Genomic DNA, 19,117 nt, shown 5'->3' with positions numbered 1-19,117 from the left:
GGATTACAATAATTGATTTTGGAATGGTTAGCCAGCTTGCATACCTGGGATAAATCCCACTTGATCATGGTATATAATTGTTTGCATACTTTTTATATTTTATTTGCCTATATTTTGTTGAAGACCTGTTTATTTTATAGCTGTTAAGTAAAAGCTTATCATAAGGGCAACTGGGTGGCTCAGTTGGTTAAGTGTCTGACTTAGGCTCAGGTTATGATTTGTGGGTTCAAGCCCAGTATCAAGCTCTATGCTGTCAGCACAGAGCCAGCTTCCCATCCGGTGTCCTCCTCTCTCTCTATCCCTCCCCCACCCCTCTCCCTAAAAAATAAATAAACATTAAAAAAAGCCTTATCAAGGCCTACCATGTATCTGATTTTGCCTTAGGTGGTAGATAGAGATTAGATCCCAGTTTCATAAGCTAAGTTCCAAAAGAATAGAAGTCTTAAGTAAAGGGAAAATAAGTTTTATCAAAAATATAGTTGCTTAGAAAGAAGATCTGGAAAGATTTAGGTGAACTTAGATTCCTTTAGAACATTTGAAAATAAATTTAGGTGACTAAATTATAGACATGAGATAATTTCATGTTGGTTTTGTTAATTTCGGTTCAATTTTCAGTCACTTGTGGTGAATTCTCCCTGTTGACAATGCCTGAAATGTGAAATAAGGTGTAAAAAACTATTTTCTTCAGTTCTAAAGATTCTAAGGAGACCTCCTTTAACTGTTCAGGACATTCACATTTATATTACCATTTTCTCTCTCTCTCCTCATCTCTCCTTGGTAATATTTTACTCTATTATGAGCAGACTCTTTCCTAAAGTCACATTTCCCTAGGGTTCCTTAGTATGCAGGATGCTGATCTAGAACTGTTCAGAATCTTGGGTATGTTTTTAATAGTTACAGCCTTAAGAGTTTAAGGTATTACAGAAACAAATTATAATTGATTCCTCTAAGGATTTCTATGGAAATGGGCCAAAATTTCAAATGTAATAAATAATATACTTATTTATTAATTCTCAATATATTGATTTTAGTTTCCACTGATATGTCTGCCAATTTTGAAGGAGTATGTGAATATGTGAAGGAGTATGTGAAAAAATGTGAATATAATTGAGATGAGATAGTAAGGTCTAAATATACTGGAACTGATGATAGGTCATTGTCCTGATGCCTTAGGATTTCCACACTTTCAAATTTCTCAGGGTTCAGGATTATAAAGGCATTTTGATAAAGTATATACTATCAAAATTACCAAATATTCTTACAAAATAAGGACACCAGTGTTCAAAAATATTTATGGATTCTGGGTAGATGACACTGCTCCAAACTAAATTATCTATCAGTGGCCTGTTTGATTTAATTTGCTTTGCTTTTCCTCTTGACTAATGATATGTAGAATTCCATGATAATTCAAATCTCCTTCTTTCCACATAACAAAATTGTAGTCAGAAATGTGGATTCCAGGGGTGCCTGGGTGGCTCAGTTGGTTAAGCATCTGACTCTTGATTTTGGTTCAGGTCATGATCTCACAATTCTTGGGATGGAATCCCACAGGCTTTGCGCTGACAGTGCAGAGCCTGCTTGGGATTCTCTCTCTCTCCCTCTCTCTCTGTCCCTCCCCCACTCAATGCTCTCTCCCTCTCTCTCTCTCTCTCTTTCTCTCTCTCTCTGCCTCAAAACAAATAAATACACTTAAAAAATACACAGAGAAACGTGGATTCTACACTAGACATCCAGGAGGCCAATTTTTCCCCAATGGAAAACAGATGAAAGTGACAAGTGCTTCTCTGCATCCTAAGCTAGGGTGTGAGACCATCAAAAGCATTTCTTTTGCTGGGACCAGGGCAAGTAAATTTATGAGAACAATGGCTTAAGGTAGACAGAAAAACTATTTGACACCATGGTAGATTCCTGGTTCCTTAAATGACAGAATGGAACAAATCCTCCCACAAGCTGAATGCCCACTTTGGAATTGTTAGCATAGAGAGAAATAAACGTCTCTATTTACTAAGCCACTGTATTTTAGAGTCTCTTTGTTACAACAGCTTAACTTTAACTAATATAGTCTCTTCCAAATACATCTCAAGATGCATTTTAAAAATATGATCATTGACTAAAAAGGATTTGGCATGAAAATCATTGTCCTAAAGAGCTAAGCATACTTGACTTCTCTAAGAATTGTCAGAATTGTTTTTAAGTCCTTCAGAAAGGGAGCTGAGCTATGTTTATTTAAACTCACCCTTCAGATACAAGTATGTGTAAAGGGCAAGAAAAAGGAATGTCATTTGAGACTGGATGAGAAGAAGGAGCAAAACGCATGGAACTTATTTCACTGATCGAACTGAAAATGTGGCCAATTCTTAGATGCTCTCAAATAGTTCCCTAGGGACAACGTCTTAATAGCGCTATTTTTCAATGAGACTGAAAGATATTCCCAGAGTTACTACTGTGCGAAGTGGCTTTCCTATTTCCTTAAAAGGCTTACTGTTTTAATACTTTCTCTATAACAAAGCTGTTTTTTTTAATGTAGCATAACAATAAGTGGTGCCCTCTGAGGAAGGGTGGATTTGAATTCCTTTGCACCTTTTAGCCCTCAGTCAAGCTTTTACCTTGACGCAACTGCAAGGAGGTAGACATCCACACCTCAGGAACAGTAATCAACTTGTAATCTTTATGACTTTTGGAAACACTTAATCTTTTAATTAAGTCCTAAATCATTCAGTTTGAACAGAACACCAGGAAGAATGACACCGGTGTCATTCACTGCATCTGAGCACCAGAAGGCTAAGTTTCCAGGATTTTCATCTCTTTTGGGAGGTCCCCTGGGGTAACTCTGCCTGTGGGTCTCACTGTGATTTTTATGGAAGCTGAACTAGCGTATGTATATTGTTGCTAGACACGTGCAACTCTTTTCCAGAGCAAAGGTAGTACTTTTGGTTTCTTAGTTTCATGTCTTTTTATTATGAAACATCCACGTAGCTTAGAGAGAACAAGAGGGGAGTTTTACCACATTTTGTGGGATGAATGAATAGATGTGTGCATGTGTGAGTGTTTTTGCTAAAATTGTCTATTCAAATGGCAAGCACTCAGAGGGTTAGAAACAATTTAATAGCTAGAATTGTGTGTCTATTAATCTGTTTTTCCCAGTGCTTCATTAGGATCAGCCTGTAAAATAATATTCAAATATGGTATAATTGAGGCAGGTTTGACCCACTACTGCATTTAACCAAAGGGAAGTAAGTTACACTGATTCTAATGTTACTTTGTTTTGAGGGCCAGCAATTAACTAGAGGATTGCCAAGAGCAACAAGGTTTCATACAGTGGGGATAAGGTGACCAGGGCAAAAAACAGGATGTCAGAGAAGGGAATTTATGAGGGAGAAAAGAGTCATCATTAGACCACCTGAAAGGAAAATTTCAAAGCAAATGGAAATTTCAAAGGGAAAAGAAGAAAGCCAAGAGGGAGGGGAGAACTGTCAGGGAGATAAAAGGGAGGGGCACACATTTTTGTCAATTTTGCTCTGGTTCCCAAGTGTATTACATAAGATAACTCTCCCAGCGAGCCCAGAATTGCACCGCAATAGTTGTCACACCCTCTGAAATCTGTCAGCATTTAAAGTTGACAGAGAGCATGCCCTAAGCGTTGCCGTTGGAAGATGTCCTGGTTTCTTTCCAAGTCATGTCTGCGAATTTGGACAGATGTAGTGATTATATATATATATATATATATATATATATATATATTTGCCGAGTAGGGATAAGGTTAAAGAAACATTGGGCTCATCTTCGTTTTACCAGTTAGAAGCAAAAGAGCAAATGTGAATGCAAATGAGGGATTCAATTAGAAAAGCTGTGTTCTGGCAGCATTTCAAAGAAAGCAGAGGGACGCCAGGTGATGTGATAGAAACAGGCCTTCAACACTGATAACAGAAATATATTGACTAAATACGAGAGCTGCTTTTAGCTAAGTTACGCTGCTTAAATTTCTTCCACAAATTTCCAGCCAATAACTCAATGTCTGAAATTCCTTCCTCTCTAAAACCGCCACCTCGTACCTGGAAAGCAAGATTCAAGTTTTTTCTTTTACTCCACAGAGAATATTTTCCCAATTACTCAAGGGATACACTTTTCCACCTGGACTTCATTTCTGTTAACTATATTGGCTCTCATAAAATGGACTAAAATTATTTTTGCTGTTCACTTCTCAGTAAAAATTCCATTGCCATGTATCATGTCTAGCCTCTTTTGTTAAACTTATTAGCACCAAAGCGTCCAAGTCAGGCTCAAAGGGCAGAAGGCACGCACGAGATCTGAAATGTCCATCAGGGAAGTTCAAATCTGTCCCTCTGAGACTGGTTCAGCAGCCAATTCAAATCTTTCACAGGAATCTGGGAGTTTAGAGCCCCTGTAAGCCTCATCTGGATCTATTTTTCCAAAAGTAACACCGGCTTTTCTTTGGTATTTTACCAAATGTGGCTTTTCATCCTGAGTGTAAGCAGAGTCTGATGCCCTCTGGAAGCATTATGTTGGAACAGTCACAGCAGTTACTGGAAGTCAGAGTGGAAAAGTCTGGTTCCTCTTCCAGGAGAACTTCAAAGCGGGCAGGGCCTGTTCTCATCATGTGCCTTCCCAAAATGCAGTTGTGTTGCACAGTGGATACTCATCAGTGTGTGTCTCTCAGGAAGGGGTGGCGGGTTTTGCCGCCACCAAGGTCGCTCCTTAAAAGGCTGAGGAGTGGGGAGAAGCTGGGAGGGCACAGGTTTCCTCTGTAGCTAAAGGACCTCCAACGTACTGGTGTATGTCACATACTCCAGACATACTGTGAGTGTGGTGATGATGTCTGAGTTTCCACGAAATGAGAATGCTTACTGTTGAAATTACCCCGGTATGAGATCAGTTTTGGCAATTAAATAACCAACCCCCTTTCAAATGATAGCTGTACCATAGTCAAAACTCTGTTGTAGTGCAACTAGAGTTACAGTGGGTTTGTAGGCCATAAATCTAAAAGTAAAGATTTGTAAATCTAAAGAAAACAAGTGTCTAAGAAATCACAGCAGGCAGGCAAGTGGGCTGGTATGTCCAGAGAAGTTAGGGTAGGGCCTCGGGGCCAATCTGTACCTCTCTGACTGACCATTGTTCCATGGGCCATAATAAACAACAAAGGGGCATGTTCTTAAGTGAAGTTAAGTGTTGTGTATGGCTTGGCTCTCTGACTGAAAAAGTTCTTGAGTTTTCATTTTACCTTAACAAGGTGGATAGTGCCATTCTCACAAATACCATTTTTAGTTGAGAATGCTTTTGAGAAGCATATTTGTTTTTCCTCAAATAGAGATGTTTGTCCATCAGGAAAATACTGACTAGGAAACCTTTCTCTATCAGTTATTTTGCCAATCAACAATTCTGTTTCTTGTGTATCTTCAGTTAGGCAACACTTTGGGTTATAATCATTATCCTTGTTATCAAACAGCAAATATTTGCTGAGCTTGTCCTATAGATATAACACTAGGCACTGGCTGTGCACAGAATATGCGCAAATGAATCCATGCTCACTAAAGAATTCCAAACTGGCTGTGAGCACAGGATATGTAAACAAACATCTATGGGACAAATATGAAAGAGCCATTGTTAATTGTTCGGATTATAATGCTGAAAGATTTCAAAAGATATAATGACCACTAAGAGTTGGCATATTCAAGACTTCTCAGAGATTAATAGTTGCCTGCCTAAGTGTGCACAGCATGTCTTTATTTGGGGATGGGGGAAAGAGCAGTGGTGGTCAACGTCTGTGTGATTTCAGTGCACATGTGTGTATGAGTGTGTGTGCATATGAGAATGTGGGCATGTGTGAGCATCTTATAAGGAAGAACACAGGATTGAACCTGGCAAGTTATATAACATGTTCTGAGACTTATCAGCTCATCTGAGGGTGATAGAAGATGTGTCCACACTGGGTATATGATAAGAAATCTCTCCAACTATATTCTGGAGAAAACACAAGTCCTGAGAAAGCTGAGAAAATAACAAAGGTCAAATAACCTTAGGAAATGCTGGAGAGTAAATCATCCTTTTAAAGACACAAAAATGGGCACCTGTGTGGTGCAGCTGTTTAAGCACCTGACTTGATCTCGGCTCAGGTCATCATGGTTCGTGAGCTCGATCCCCACATTGGGCTCTGCACTAAGGGCATGGGGTCTGCTTGGGATTCTCAAAATAAACTCAAAATAAATGAAAAAACACAGATATAAAAACAAAGCACATACAAATTTCTTGGCACACTAATTCACATCCTTGAGAAAGAGATGTCTTCTCCCTTCACAAATTTTTAATTTTTTTGTTTTATTTTATATTTGAGACAGAGAGATAGAGAGGGAGGGAGAGGGAGAGAGAGAGAGAGAGAGAGAGAGAACCAGCAGGGAAGGGGCAGAGAGATGGAGACAGAATCTGAAGCAGGCTCCAAGCTCTGAGCTCTCAGCACAGAGCCCTATGCGGGTCTTGAACTCAGGTGCAGTGAGATCATGACCTGAGTGGAAGTCAGAGGCTTAACCGACTGAGCTACCCAGGCGCCCCTCTCTTCACAAATTTTGAAAGCACTGGTTTAGGGAGATACATAAGGCACCTATTGTTCAGTCCAGAAAGAGTAAATGTTAACCTGCAAGTAATGGAATATGATCAAAGGCTCTTGAGCAGACGGGAAACATGCACCAAGTGGCATTTTAGAAAAATTAATCTAGTATGGTAGAAAATATATTAAGAAAGGAGGGGACCTAGAACCAGGAGATTGTTGTGAATATTTTCTCTAAATCCATTCTCACATGACTTACAAAGTGTTGTCGATTTTGTTTCCTTTTTAAAACTTTTCTCTTGAGCTGTGGACCAATTTATTTATATAAAGTATTATTTCAGAGCCAATAAATTGAGAGAGAAGTAAAACTTATCTGGATAATGAAGAGCAGAGCAGGGTTTGGAGCAAGAGTGAGAGAAGGACTGATCTATAATATATGGGTACTGGGAGAGAATCAAGGACTAATCAGAAAGCTGACTTCACAAGGGACATAGGAAATAAATTCCAAGTTGCAAAATGCTAAATGGTCCACAAGAACACTGGAGTAATTGGGTGCCTGGTGGCTCAGTTGGTTGAGGAGCCAACTCTTGATTTTGGCTCAGATCATGATCCCAGGGTTGTGGGATAGAGCCCCGTGTAGGGCTCTGCACTAGGACAGATTCTGCTTAAGATTCTCCCTCTCTCTCTCTCTCTCTCTCTCTCTCTCTCTGTCTTTTATTTTTAGAGAGAGAGGGAGCACAAGCAGGGGAGATGCTTGACTCCAGACAAGATGAAAGGGAGATGTGGGCTCTTGCGCAATCAAAACTTTGTATTTTACTGTTTCCTTTAAACAAATATTTAAGATCTCTAACTAGGCATCCCTAAGGTAGGAAGAATTGCCATGATAGAGATTATACAGATGGTCCAGTTATCCCTCTCCAACCCAGTGTCCATTGTGCTTCCATAAACATAGGCTATAGTGGAATCTAGAGAGGAAAAAAAGGCATGCCTTAAATTCTTAAATGATGTGACCAAATCCTTCCTCATTTAATTTGATTCAGGCTTATATTTTCCATTTTATTCTCACCAAGATCTTCAAAATAAATACCATATTAAGAAGAAATAAATCTCCTACCTTTGACATCATTCTAGATATCTCTTCCCTGGAGTGATGAATTTAAATTATTTCTTTACATTTGTACATATTTTATTTTTCAGTTAAGAGCCACCATGTGAGAAGTTTGAGTTCATAAGGGTCTAATCTATTTTTCTTGATTAGAAAATTCTAAAATGAAAACTAAACCCCATGTTACCTTAATATTGTAAAACAGATTTAATAATGGCTTGAGGGAAAAAAGCACCAGGAAATGTCACATTGTAGGTAAAATAATGTTTAGAGAGCTTTATTAGGTTAGTGAAAACAAGTGATTACAAGAACATTTTGCCTCTATCTGTAAGTGAAGCAGTCACTATTTAAAACAATCCCTCAAGACTAAAAATATATACGTGAAGATCACAAAAAATTAATTTGTTTTTATCAACAGCCACTTCTTAGGGTTTTTTTTAAATTAAATATACTGATACATGCATGTGCGTACATATCAATGCTTCCATTATTTTGTAGCTCACAACATAATAATGATAATGCTAGGCTTTATATGCATAATGATTACTTTATGAAAGAAAACCCTATTGGAGGTCAAATCTTACTAAAGCAAGATTTTTCATTTAACCAAAGACATTGTGCCACAGTGTATCAAATCATTACAGGTGGTATCCAATACAATAAAATCCAAGAACACAGAATACCTGAATAGCCTCTTCAGAGTCCACAGTAGGACTCAGAGACTCTACCTGCCTTTTGAGTCTCTTTAAAGCACAGAAAACTATATCCATCAGAGGACCTCTTATTTCTCCTGTTAGCCTTGCCTTTAACAACAAAATAAAGAAATACAAACATTATCAAAAGCTAGATCACTTACCATAAATGCCGGTTGAGATGCAGGGAAATGCCTGTGAATAAACCACAAAAATAACAATAAGTTTTAAAGGAACAACTTTGCTGACATCATCTATTTCAGTATCTATTTGCTTGATATGGGATGTTCTCTATTCATATGCTCAGACCTCTGAAACCCTACTCAGTTGGAGAAGGAGACACTGTGGAAATGGATGTATCAAAACTGAAAACTTCTTATCAGCAGCAATCACATCAGCTCCCAAGAGTCAACTGTCAGATTTCCAGGAATCTTGTGAACCAACTGTTAAATCTAGTTATAATTAAGAAATTAAGTCATATAAGCCTGCAATGAAATGTTATATATAAAACAAATATTCAGAAATCATCTCATCACTTCCCAGTTTGCCACATTTTACTATTACCTCTGCTCTTGAGAAGACCTATGTCTATTATACATTTATATAATATGTAATATAATATAAATAATGAATAATATATTCTATATAATATAAATATCATATACATTTATAAATATATCATATGTTATATAACATATAAGTATATAATATATTATAAATTTTTAAATGCTTATTTATTTATTTTGAGAGGGAGAGAGAGAGAGTGGTCATGTTGGTAGCTTAAAACTTGAAAACATTAATCAGCCTTCATATTGGACCACACTTGTGGGTCAGTGGAAACCACAGTTGGCTATAGATGCAAAATTTTTGTAACATTTACAAAAGTTTTTTGTAAGAATCAATCTGCTGTATAGAATTTATAATAAAGAATTTATTATTAAATGTATAATAAATGTATTATATATAATAAGTAATATATATTGTATATTTTATTTTTATTTGTAATTTGTGTGCTAAACATTCTTTTTATTAGTAAAATTTTAAATACATGTATACATACATACATACTCATTTTTTAGAGTCAGGTTTGTTTAAATTGTATTTATTTATTTTGAGAGAGAGAGAGAGAATGCAAGCAGGTGAGGGGCAGAGAGAAGGAGAGACAAAATCCCAAGCAGTCAACACACCGTGACATTATGACCTGAGTAGAGATCACGAGTCGGACGCTTAACTGACTGAGCCACCAAGGCACCCAAGTTTTTTCACCATTTACAGACACACTACTGCTTATACCTTATGCAACGGACTGAATGTTTGTGTCTCCCCAAATTTATATGTTGAAGCCCTAACGTGATGGTATCTGGAGGTGGAATCTTCCGAAGTTAAGGAGGGGGACGGTAGAGGCCCCATGACAGGGTTGGAGTTCTGATAAGAAGAGGAAGAGGGCTAGCACTCTCTGCTCTTCCCCTCCAGAAGTTACGATGAGAAGACAGCCATCTGCAAGCCCCTTTCCAGGTTTACCAGATCTGCTGGCATCTTGATCTCAGACTTCCCAGCCTCCGGAACTGTGAGAAATAAATGTTTGTTGTTGAAGCCACTCAGTCTGTGGTAATTCGTGATAGCAGCCCAAATGACTAAGACCCCATATTTTACCTAGCAATATTTAAAGAATTTGACTGGAAGAGTGTAGGAACAAATGTGAATATACAGCTAACTCTAAATTAGGCTCTCTAACAGAGGAACATGATCTGAGCATAGCAATGTCCTCTGCCAATGTACCTCTGTGTAAATTTAATCAAGCTGTTTTCATCTTTCTGGTCTTTTTATTTTTCAGTTGAAAATGAAGATGCTAGCATTCACCATATAGAAATGGGCTGTAGAAATCGATGACAGAATTTTTGAAACATGTGACTGATACTGTGCTACAGAATCTAAGAACTGCAGCTGTTTGACTGTCATAACAAGCATTATTACTGAGCTCCATAATGATGCAATGTCTATCTTTTTTCTTTATATCTTTGGATTAAGTGTGTACTATATTTTATTTTCCTTAACATTTTTATAGACTGTATGTTTATTACCTTTACATGGATGTCCTATTTAAAAAGTCACAATTTATGTGATTTTTTTGAGGAAGAGTAATACTGAACTCTTGAGCTCACCTATATGTCTGCAAAATGGTAAGTTTCTTTTTTCTGTTCCTTCACCAGGAACAGTGAAGTGCTACCGTTTCTTTTTTTTATGTTTTATTTTTGAGAGAGAGAGAGACACACACACACACACAGAGGAAGACGGGGACAGAGGATCCCAAGTGGGCTCTGCACTGACAGCAGAGAGCCTGATGTGGGGCTTGAACTCACAAACCGAACTGTGAGATCATGACCTGAGCCTGAGCTGAAGTCAGACGCTCAAATGACTGAGAGAGTGTGAAACAAATCCTCCTGGAAATATTCTCATCTTTTTAAAGGCATTCACCAAGACCACTGACAGGCCTTTCTCTCCATGTGAAAACCAGCTGCATGCTCACTGTAAGCAATTTGATAGTAATAGAAAGGGCTCAGAGTTCAGGGATGGCCTACCTGAAAATACAAATACAAATTAGAGAGGATTCAGGGTCATCCCCATGTGTGCCGTGCTCACTCATGTTCCACTCTGCTTTTTAAATGAGATAGAGGAAAGTGAGTCTACAGTTCATGCCCCAGGAATTCCATGAGAGTGAACTGAACACGTAAACACCCATCTTGTGATTGCAATAAAGAGAAAGGTTTGAGAATTGCTACACGGAGCCATCAAGCAGAGGCCAGAAGATACCATGTTTTCGACAAGCAAGCCCACTGTAAATTCCACCTGGGCATCTTTCCAGTTCACGATGTTGGGTAGTTTACTGAACTTTCCTGAACATCAGTTCCCTCATTAGTAAATGGAAACAAATGAGGAAATGAGACTCACTTCAAAGGGTCTGGGGGAAGCTTAGGAGAAATAAGGAACACAGAGCATTGAATCTGACAGATAGTAATATCTCGATTAATGCTGATTCCTGAGGTGGGCACGGGCATGGCCACCAAGCTCCCCCTCAAGGGGAAATTGTTGCCCTACAGCAGGGCTTCCCAGACTCAGCTCTATTGATATTTCAGACCAGATAACGCTTTGTTGTTGGGGGCTGTGTGGTACATTGTGAGATGGTTGGTGGCATCCCTGGACTCTCTCTATCCACTTGATGCCAGTGGCATTCCCCCCCCCCCCAAGTTGTGACAATCAAATCTATTCCTAGGCATTGTCAAATGTCCCCTAGGGTCAAAATCATCTCTGGTTGAGGACAACTGCCTTAGAATCTGGGGTCTAGACCGCAGCAGTGCTGTCAGCAGACAGCCTCTATCAACTCTTCCAGGGATTGCCTCAGATGCAAAGGGCTACTCCACTCAGGGTCATACTCCTTCCGGACAGTCCACATCCAAAGACTAGTTAATACAGAGTGGCAAGGCCTTGGTTCATCTTAGCTCAATTCAGTGCAACACTAAAGGGCCCTACCAGCTCCAGAGCTCCCAACGGGTTCAGTGAAGCCATCACTGGACTTGCATCATAGCACATCTTTCCCTCTACCCACTCCTGATTCCCTCCCCTCTCTTCTCCAGGTGTAGATCCCAAGGGCACATCTTAATAAACATCTTGCACCATAATCTTTGTCTCAGAGTCTGCCTCCTTGGTAACTGATCTAAGTCCCTTCCGTTTCCCTCTTAGGGTCAGCTATACGAGTCTTTTTTTTCCCATTAGATCTAGCAGAAGAGAACATACTGAACAGTTAATGGCAACTTTCATTTGCCTCAGCTCCCAGCAATATCTTTGAATCAATCATGCAACTTGGTAATTGAGTCTGAATGTACCAACTGCCTTGCCTTTGTTAACAAGGACAAATAGCTTCATCGGAAAATGACATCGTTGCCTTGAATGTGAAGGCAAATGGTGGTGTAATGGAGGATGGCTTTGGTAATATTATTGCATTCATTCAAACAAAAAAGCAATGATAAAGCAGAGACTGAAATACAGTATCATGGAAAAAGTTTGTTTTATGTAAAACAACCTTGCATGTAATTCATCCAAACTAAATCTCCTCCCTTAATCACTTTTTATTGAGAGACAGGGAGAGGGAGAGGGAGAGTGAGGGGGAGAGGCATGGGAGGGAGGGAGGGAGAGAGAGAGGGAGAGAGAGAGACAGGAGAGGGGGGAGAAAGAGAGAGAGGAGAGACAGAGAGATTGAGAAAGAAGGTGAGCAAGTGAGCTCATCTAAGGGATTTTACAGCACATAGTCTGTGTTCTTTGCCATAATAATTTTCTGATGGTGTCACCAGAAGTGAGTAGCATGGGATTTCTTTATTTCAAAGTTGTGGTTAACATAACCACCTCCCACAAAAATCCTCTTCTGTGGAAGAATGATAGATTGTACCAAAACCCAGCCAATTAGCCTGGTTTGTTTCAAGTGCACATAACTCAGCAGTCACCTGTGGAACTTGGGGAATGACATCACCAGCCAAATTTGTAAGGCTCCATATTCTCCTTACAGAAGCCCCAGGAGCAAAAGTCTCCATGCTAATCAGGCCCCAGCATATAGCCATCAGAAACTTGTTTCGTAACACTTGACTTTTCAGCATATTTTTCTATGTCAACACGCACTTGCTTTCTTGGGGGAAAATAATAATTTGACTTGGAGAGTGAGACAGGATATTTCTTTTGTGAAATTGTAGACTGAGCCACTACCTGGAAAATACTTCCCTAACCCAGCATGTTGGTTTCAAGTACATTTGTAAACACACTGAAATCCTTAAGGCTGTAGACTATGCCTCCCATTCTCTTGAACATCTATTTCCACTTCTCCATTTGAGGCAAGGAAGGAAATACCCCCACTGCCTTATCTTGATTCTAATAGTGCCTCAAAACTCAGGCAATAAGCCCTAAACCAACATCATAACCATCCCTTGCTTTTCCCTGACGCTTGATTCTTGGTTAATGCTTTCCTGTAAAGTGGGAATTTCTTTCTCTCTTCTTCTTTTTTTTGCACTTTTTAGGACCACCAGTCCTTAGAAATCAAGTTTTATTTATTTATTTATTTATTTATTTATTTATTTATTTTAATTAATTAATTTATTTTTTCAATATATGAAGTTTATTGTCAAATTGGTTTCCATACACTTTCTCTCTTCTTTATCTATGTTCTTTGCCATCTACCCATTGCTTATGCAACAGCCTTGCCAGCTGGGTAGGACTAACTCCACCTTCAGCTGCACATGAAGGTGTCGATTGAACTAAGTAAGTAGCACACATCCCCCTTAGCTACAAGGAGAGATGAAGAGTTCTGATATCTGTGAGCTGCTGGTGTAAATTAACTGTAAATTGTTCCCAGTCTTGAGAATCTTTCAATTGCTGAGCCAACACTTTATTGTTTAGTCAGTTTTAGTTAGATTTTCCATTATTTGCAAGCAAAAGCATGTTACCTGATACACCTTCCATTTAACCATTTTTAATTATATGTCCCATTTCACTGAGGAAGCCATTGATTGTAAGAAACACCTTTCTCTTGTTGTACTTTGTGTACCCCTAAGAGGAAGCTCTATAAGTTGAAATATAACACATGTTTTCTTACCATTTAGATTTTTATTGTATACTTAACTGAAATTGCTAGTTTGCCTTTATTTAGATAATTTCTTAAATCACATCTTGCTCTAAAGAATAGATTAAAAGAGATAAACTGGTTAAGTTTTCCTAAAACTTGTCCACATTCAGAGTCCCATACTTCTGAATCACTTTTCACTGCAGAGTCATAGGCAAGAGTTCTCCACAGTTTCATCTTTGTGCTCTCAAGAAAGGTGTTGTTGATCCAGTTCTTCACAAGAGCTCCACTGTTGACTCTGGACTTTTCTTCTAGGCTTCTAACTCCTTCTCTGAAAATTTTGAAGCTGGCTCCATCTCTGTTGCCAACAAAAGTTTTCAGACAACAGCCAAACACACACCTCCTTCTCATATGGCCCCTAATTGGTTGATGGACTGAAAGTCAAGAGGTTGCAGCTGAACAGTAAGTCCACTGGGAATGATAACCAAGTGTACCCATGTACAGGCAGCAAAAACTCACCATGACTATCATTGACTGTAAAATATCCCAGGCTATAAGAGACATCCTACTTTCAAAGAAGAAAGGATATGGGTTATGAGAAAATGAGCATCTTAGAAACAATGAACATCAGGGTACCATTCTTTGTCTTTAGGTGTTTAGTTATCAGCATAGTGGGTTGTGCCATAGCCCCTTATCCAGAATGCAGGGTATTTGATTATTTCTCAAACTATGATATGCCTAACTCTAGTATTCAAGATATTTTGACATGGCAAATAGATAGTCATTACTCATTTCACTGTAATGTCTACATATTATTTTGATATACCATATATCCCCATTACTTTTTTCAAGCCTTCATCCCTCCTTGTACCTACATGCTTTACCATGTGATTTTGCAGTTGCTCCACTAGGGGAAGATGTATTTTCCTTACATCACTGATGATGGACTGAGCATATGACTTAGTTTGGTCAATGGGATAATAGTAGACATGACATTTAGAGTTGAACTTTTATATTCCTGACTTTAGAGGATAACGATGAGAAGAACATAGCTCATGAAGCCTGAGGCTGAGACAAGTAGAATCTTAAACCAGCCTAGGGAAGCTGTGTCATCCCTGTGAACCCACAGGTGTGTGAGCAGGGAAGATGTGCTTGTCATTATGTCACTAAGTTTTGGGGTTGTTTGTTACACAGCATTACTGTGGCAAAATCAATCATATAAATATGCTAAAACTCTAAGTCATTGTAATGAATTATAAGAAGGAATACTGGTTTTCCACTTAGGGTGATATTATAGTTTCCTTTGAGAATAAAAGTACTTAAAGAGGCAATTAAAATATTAGATAATCATCATATTAGAAGGTGAAATGTGAATGTTTAAAATTAGGGAAATACTAATGCAGTAGAAATCTGAATTGGAATGCAAGAGATCAGAGTCACTCATTAGCTTTAAATCTGAGAACCACCAGTGTATCTTCTCCGTGCCTCTGTTTTTCTATCTATGAAAAGAGCACAGTTGGATTAAATGCTTTATTCAGCTATTTAATTCTATGATGCTACAAAATGGCCTCTTATCATATTCTATAGCTCAGGATAAAGATAACAGAGAGACAAGGAATTTCATTGCATCCTGAGTGCCTTACAGTGTTTGGACATGGGGGGTGGCAGCATGGCAAAAATAAGAGTTGCCATTATTTTAATCACTATAATGTGCCACGCACTGGGCTAAGAGCTCTATGTATATTACCTGATTCATTCTCATGAACAATCTTGTGATAAAGAACATATTACCCTTTTTAATATACATGGGGGACCAGTAAGGTCATGGATGCAAAGTTGCTCAAGATCACAGAAAGGAATACTACATAAGGGATCTATCTATCTATCTATCTATTGCATAAGGAATAACTGATTCTATGTTTTGCCTTTAATACTTCTTAATTATATAAGTAATGTTTGAATACATTCCCAAAGTCTCAAACAAGACTGGTGTAGGCAGAAATCAGTGAGAACTTCTCCTACAGTCACATCCCTCCCTTCTTCTCACTAAACTAGAATGCCCTCCCTCCAAGGCCATCATGCTCAATAGTACGGTGAGCAGCATCCCACTCCACGTATTTACATTTTAAAGCCGAAATAAAATTGGGTCTTTTTCCTGATCTCACTTCTCTACTCGCTTCCCACCACACTTTAAATAGAACTTGAAGTCCAGACCATGGCCTTCAAGCTCCCAGTGATCTGGCTCCTAGCTTCCTCTCCCCGCTCCTTTCCTTCCATTTTTCCCTTTGCTCACAGAGTTGCAGCCACACTGGCCTCCTTTTGCTCTCCAGACACACAAAACACAATCCTGCTTTACGGACTTTGGCCTCGCTGTCCCCACTGCCTGGCACATGTTCCTTTTAGATCTCTGATCAAATGTCACGTCCTCAAAGAGGCTCTTTCTGGCCTCTAAATTACCCTCTATTGCCTTAGGCTGCTTTGTATCTCTTTATGACTCCTACACCACCTGACACACAGTTGTTTGCTGTTCTTTGTGTCCTCACTTTCAGTTCCCCCACTGGCATGCAACTCCCAAGAAGACTTTGGTTTTACTTGTTGTCGTATCGCCGGCACCTAAAATGTAGCCTAGAACTCAATAAATAGCTGAATGTTTGAATGAATACACAATTGAGTTCTAGGGCATATATAAACATTGTCATATATTCTTTTTCTACACAAATTAGAGCATTCCCTGTAGTTGATGTTTTGATATTAGCTTTCTTTTTTCATGTCCTCGATCTTGGTGACCCTTTAATGTCTGGGCATATTGATCCACCTCATGTTTGTAAGGTCTACATACTATTCTATGGCATGGTTACACTGTTCATCTAATATTGCCACATTGATGAATATGTAGGTTGTTTGTAACTTTTGCTGTAACAAACCTGCAATACACATTCTTGACTTGCCTTTATGTACTTAACAGTATTCTAGTAGGATCTATTTCTAGAAATGAAATTAACTTCTTTAACCACTGGGTTAAAAAAAGTGCATTTAAAATTTTGAGAATATTTACAATCTACTGCCCTCAAACATTTATTTTTCTCATATAAAACCTCATCAATAATAAAGAAAATTCTTTAATTCCACTTTTTACCCACATTGCATGGGTGAACAGAGCAAAGGATGCTCTCTCGTTAACAAATTGCACTGGAAAATGCAAAGGCTCCCATCTCCAAGGCTAAATAACCTGAAGGCCAAGGTCATTTAGAGGAGACTGTGAATGAGATCACATGGAATTGGCCAGTGAAATGTTTGAAGTACATTGTGCAAGCTCACCGAGGCACCATAATTATAAGCAATAACTTTGTTTTTGTTTTCTTCATTATACCTTGGAAATAGCTGTCATAAAGTCATTTATTGCCAGCTGCTTTCATGTTTATAACTACAACTCCACACAGTATAAAACAAACTATTACATAGCTATGAATAGTAGCAATCCTCTTCCAAACTTTATATTTTCCAAGAAGACAGCTGGATTAGTTCCACTGTGAATTTATTAGGATGCAAAATGTCAGAACAAGCACAGAGAAAAACTTTCTTTTTGCCCAAGCTTGCTCATGTGACTGGTAGGAATGTTTAACTGTAAACGATACATATGTGAAAACACGAACAGGTCACTATAAACCTGCTGAACTCAGAAGAATGTTCATTCTGTTCCAAAATGTCTACATCTGTAAACTCCCTTTACGTAGAAGCAAAAGGAAGAAACAAAGGTTAAAAAAAAGAAAAAAAATGGGGGCACCTGGGTGGCTCAATTGGTTGAGCATCTGACATCTGCTCAGGTCATGATCTCAAGGCTTATGAGTTTGAGCCCCACATCGGGCTCTGTGTTGACAGCTCAGAGCCTGGAGCCTGTTTCACATTCTGTGCCCCCCCCCTTTCCTCCCTCGCTCATGCTCTGTCTCTCTCTCTCTCAAGAGTAAATAAAAGCTTAAAAAACAAAAAAGACCCACCCCCCCCAAAAAAAAAAAACCTCTTATCAACAGCAAAACACTTGTGTAATATGAAAGCTCCTACTGGAACAAAAAGTCCCTAAAACGATGACTTTCCAAAAGTCTAATTACCTCTAATTTTGTATCCCCTCTCCATCTTCCTTATAATTAAGGACAGGTATCAGGCCCATGTTACATCCCTGGCACCCATGGGTGAGGAGTATGTATGTGGGAATGCTGTGTGATGACCCTTCCTGGGCAGAGCCAGGAGAAACTGAGAGAAGAGTCATCATTTCAGATCCCCTGAGGAATAAATTACCCACTTGAGTATGAATGGCCCACAGCTCAAAACCACTGGCAAGACCTAACTGTGCCTGCAGGAAGGGGCCTTCCTGGATGAAGGATTGTGCACTCACTGAGGACATAGAGCACTGCAAGTATAGGACTTGTGGATCTTTGAGCTTTCCTCATTGTGACTGCACAGGGCTCCATCTGTGTCCCATCCTTCACCATGCCCACATACCCCTGCCCTTGGTCCTCCCACACAGCAACTATCATAGACCCACTTTGCTAGAGCACTTGGAAGAGAAAGAGACTGGAAGTCAAATCCCAGTGCTAGTCCTTAATGAATGATTGATGAGCAGGGTGTGGAAGGGTAGGATAAATACTAGCATACCCTTACCCTACTAAGAAAAATGCTAAGTGTGACTTCATCATCTGGAAACTACCACCATGGGATTTTGCAGTCACCTGGGATTTGGCCTAATGTCTACCTTTCCCTTCCAGTCCCAGTGCCTCACATCTCACCTGAGTTTTTCTTGGGATTTTCCTAATAAATCCTTTCCCCAAATCCTCACTTCAGAGTCTGCTTCTGGAGAACCAACCCAAGACATCTGTTATTACTATTTACCTTGATGTCACTGGCAGTAAAACCATTAAAGCAAAATAGACCTGGGGGTTAATTTGGGAGAACCTCTAAGGAAATAAAATACATGGTGATCCCAAGTCAGTCTTGGTAAGAATGAGAAACAAACAAACAAAAACAAATAAACAAAGCAAGCAAATCCTTGTGAAGCCACAAGAAAGAAGAAAGGGCATCCTCAAGACCATGAACAACTTGAACAACTGAGACCTGGCTCAGAGCCAAGGAGAGGCTGTCAAGAACATACAACTAGGAGGAAATTC

General features: G+C 39.0%; 1 protein-coding gene across 1 annotated transcript in view; it reads right to left on the bottom strand.

Moving 5' to 3' along the window:
• Positions 1 to 19,117, bottom strand: part of MACROD2 (mono-ADP ribosylhydrolase 2) — a 2,039,958-nt gene that overhangs the window by 544,555 nt on the left and 1,476,286 nt on the right. The window contains exon 7 of the mRNA XM_047069512.1: positions 8,521 to 8,551. Coding sequence (XP_046925468.1) covers positions 8,521 to 8,551 — 31 coding nt within the window. The remainder of the gene's footprint in view (positions 1 to 8,520; positions 8,552 to 19,117) is intronic.

Source organism: Lynx rufus, unplaced genomic scaffold (genome assembly GCF_022079265.1).
Source record: "Lynx rufus isolate CCGP_SWC_20201006 ecotype Redwood Valley unplaced genomic scaffold, mLynRuf1.p SCAF_8, whole genome shotgun sequence".
Taxonomy (NCBI): domain Eukaryota; kingdom Metazoa; phylum Chordata; class Mammalia; order Carnivora; family Felidae; genus Lynx; species Lynx rufus.
Note: the sequence above shows the minus strand (reverse complement) of the source record. Positions and strands in the feature narration are given on the sequence as shown.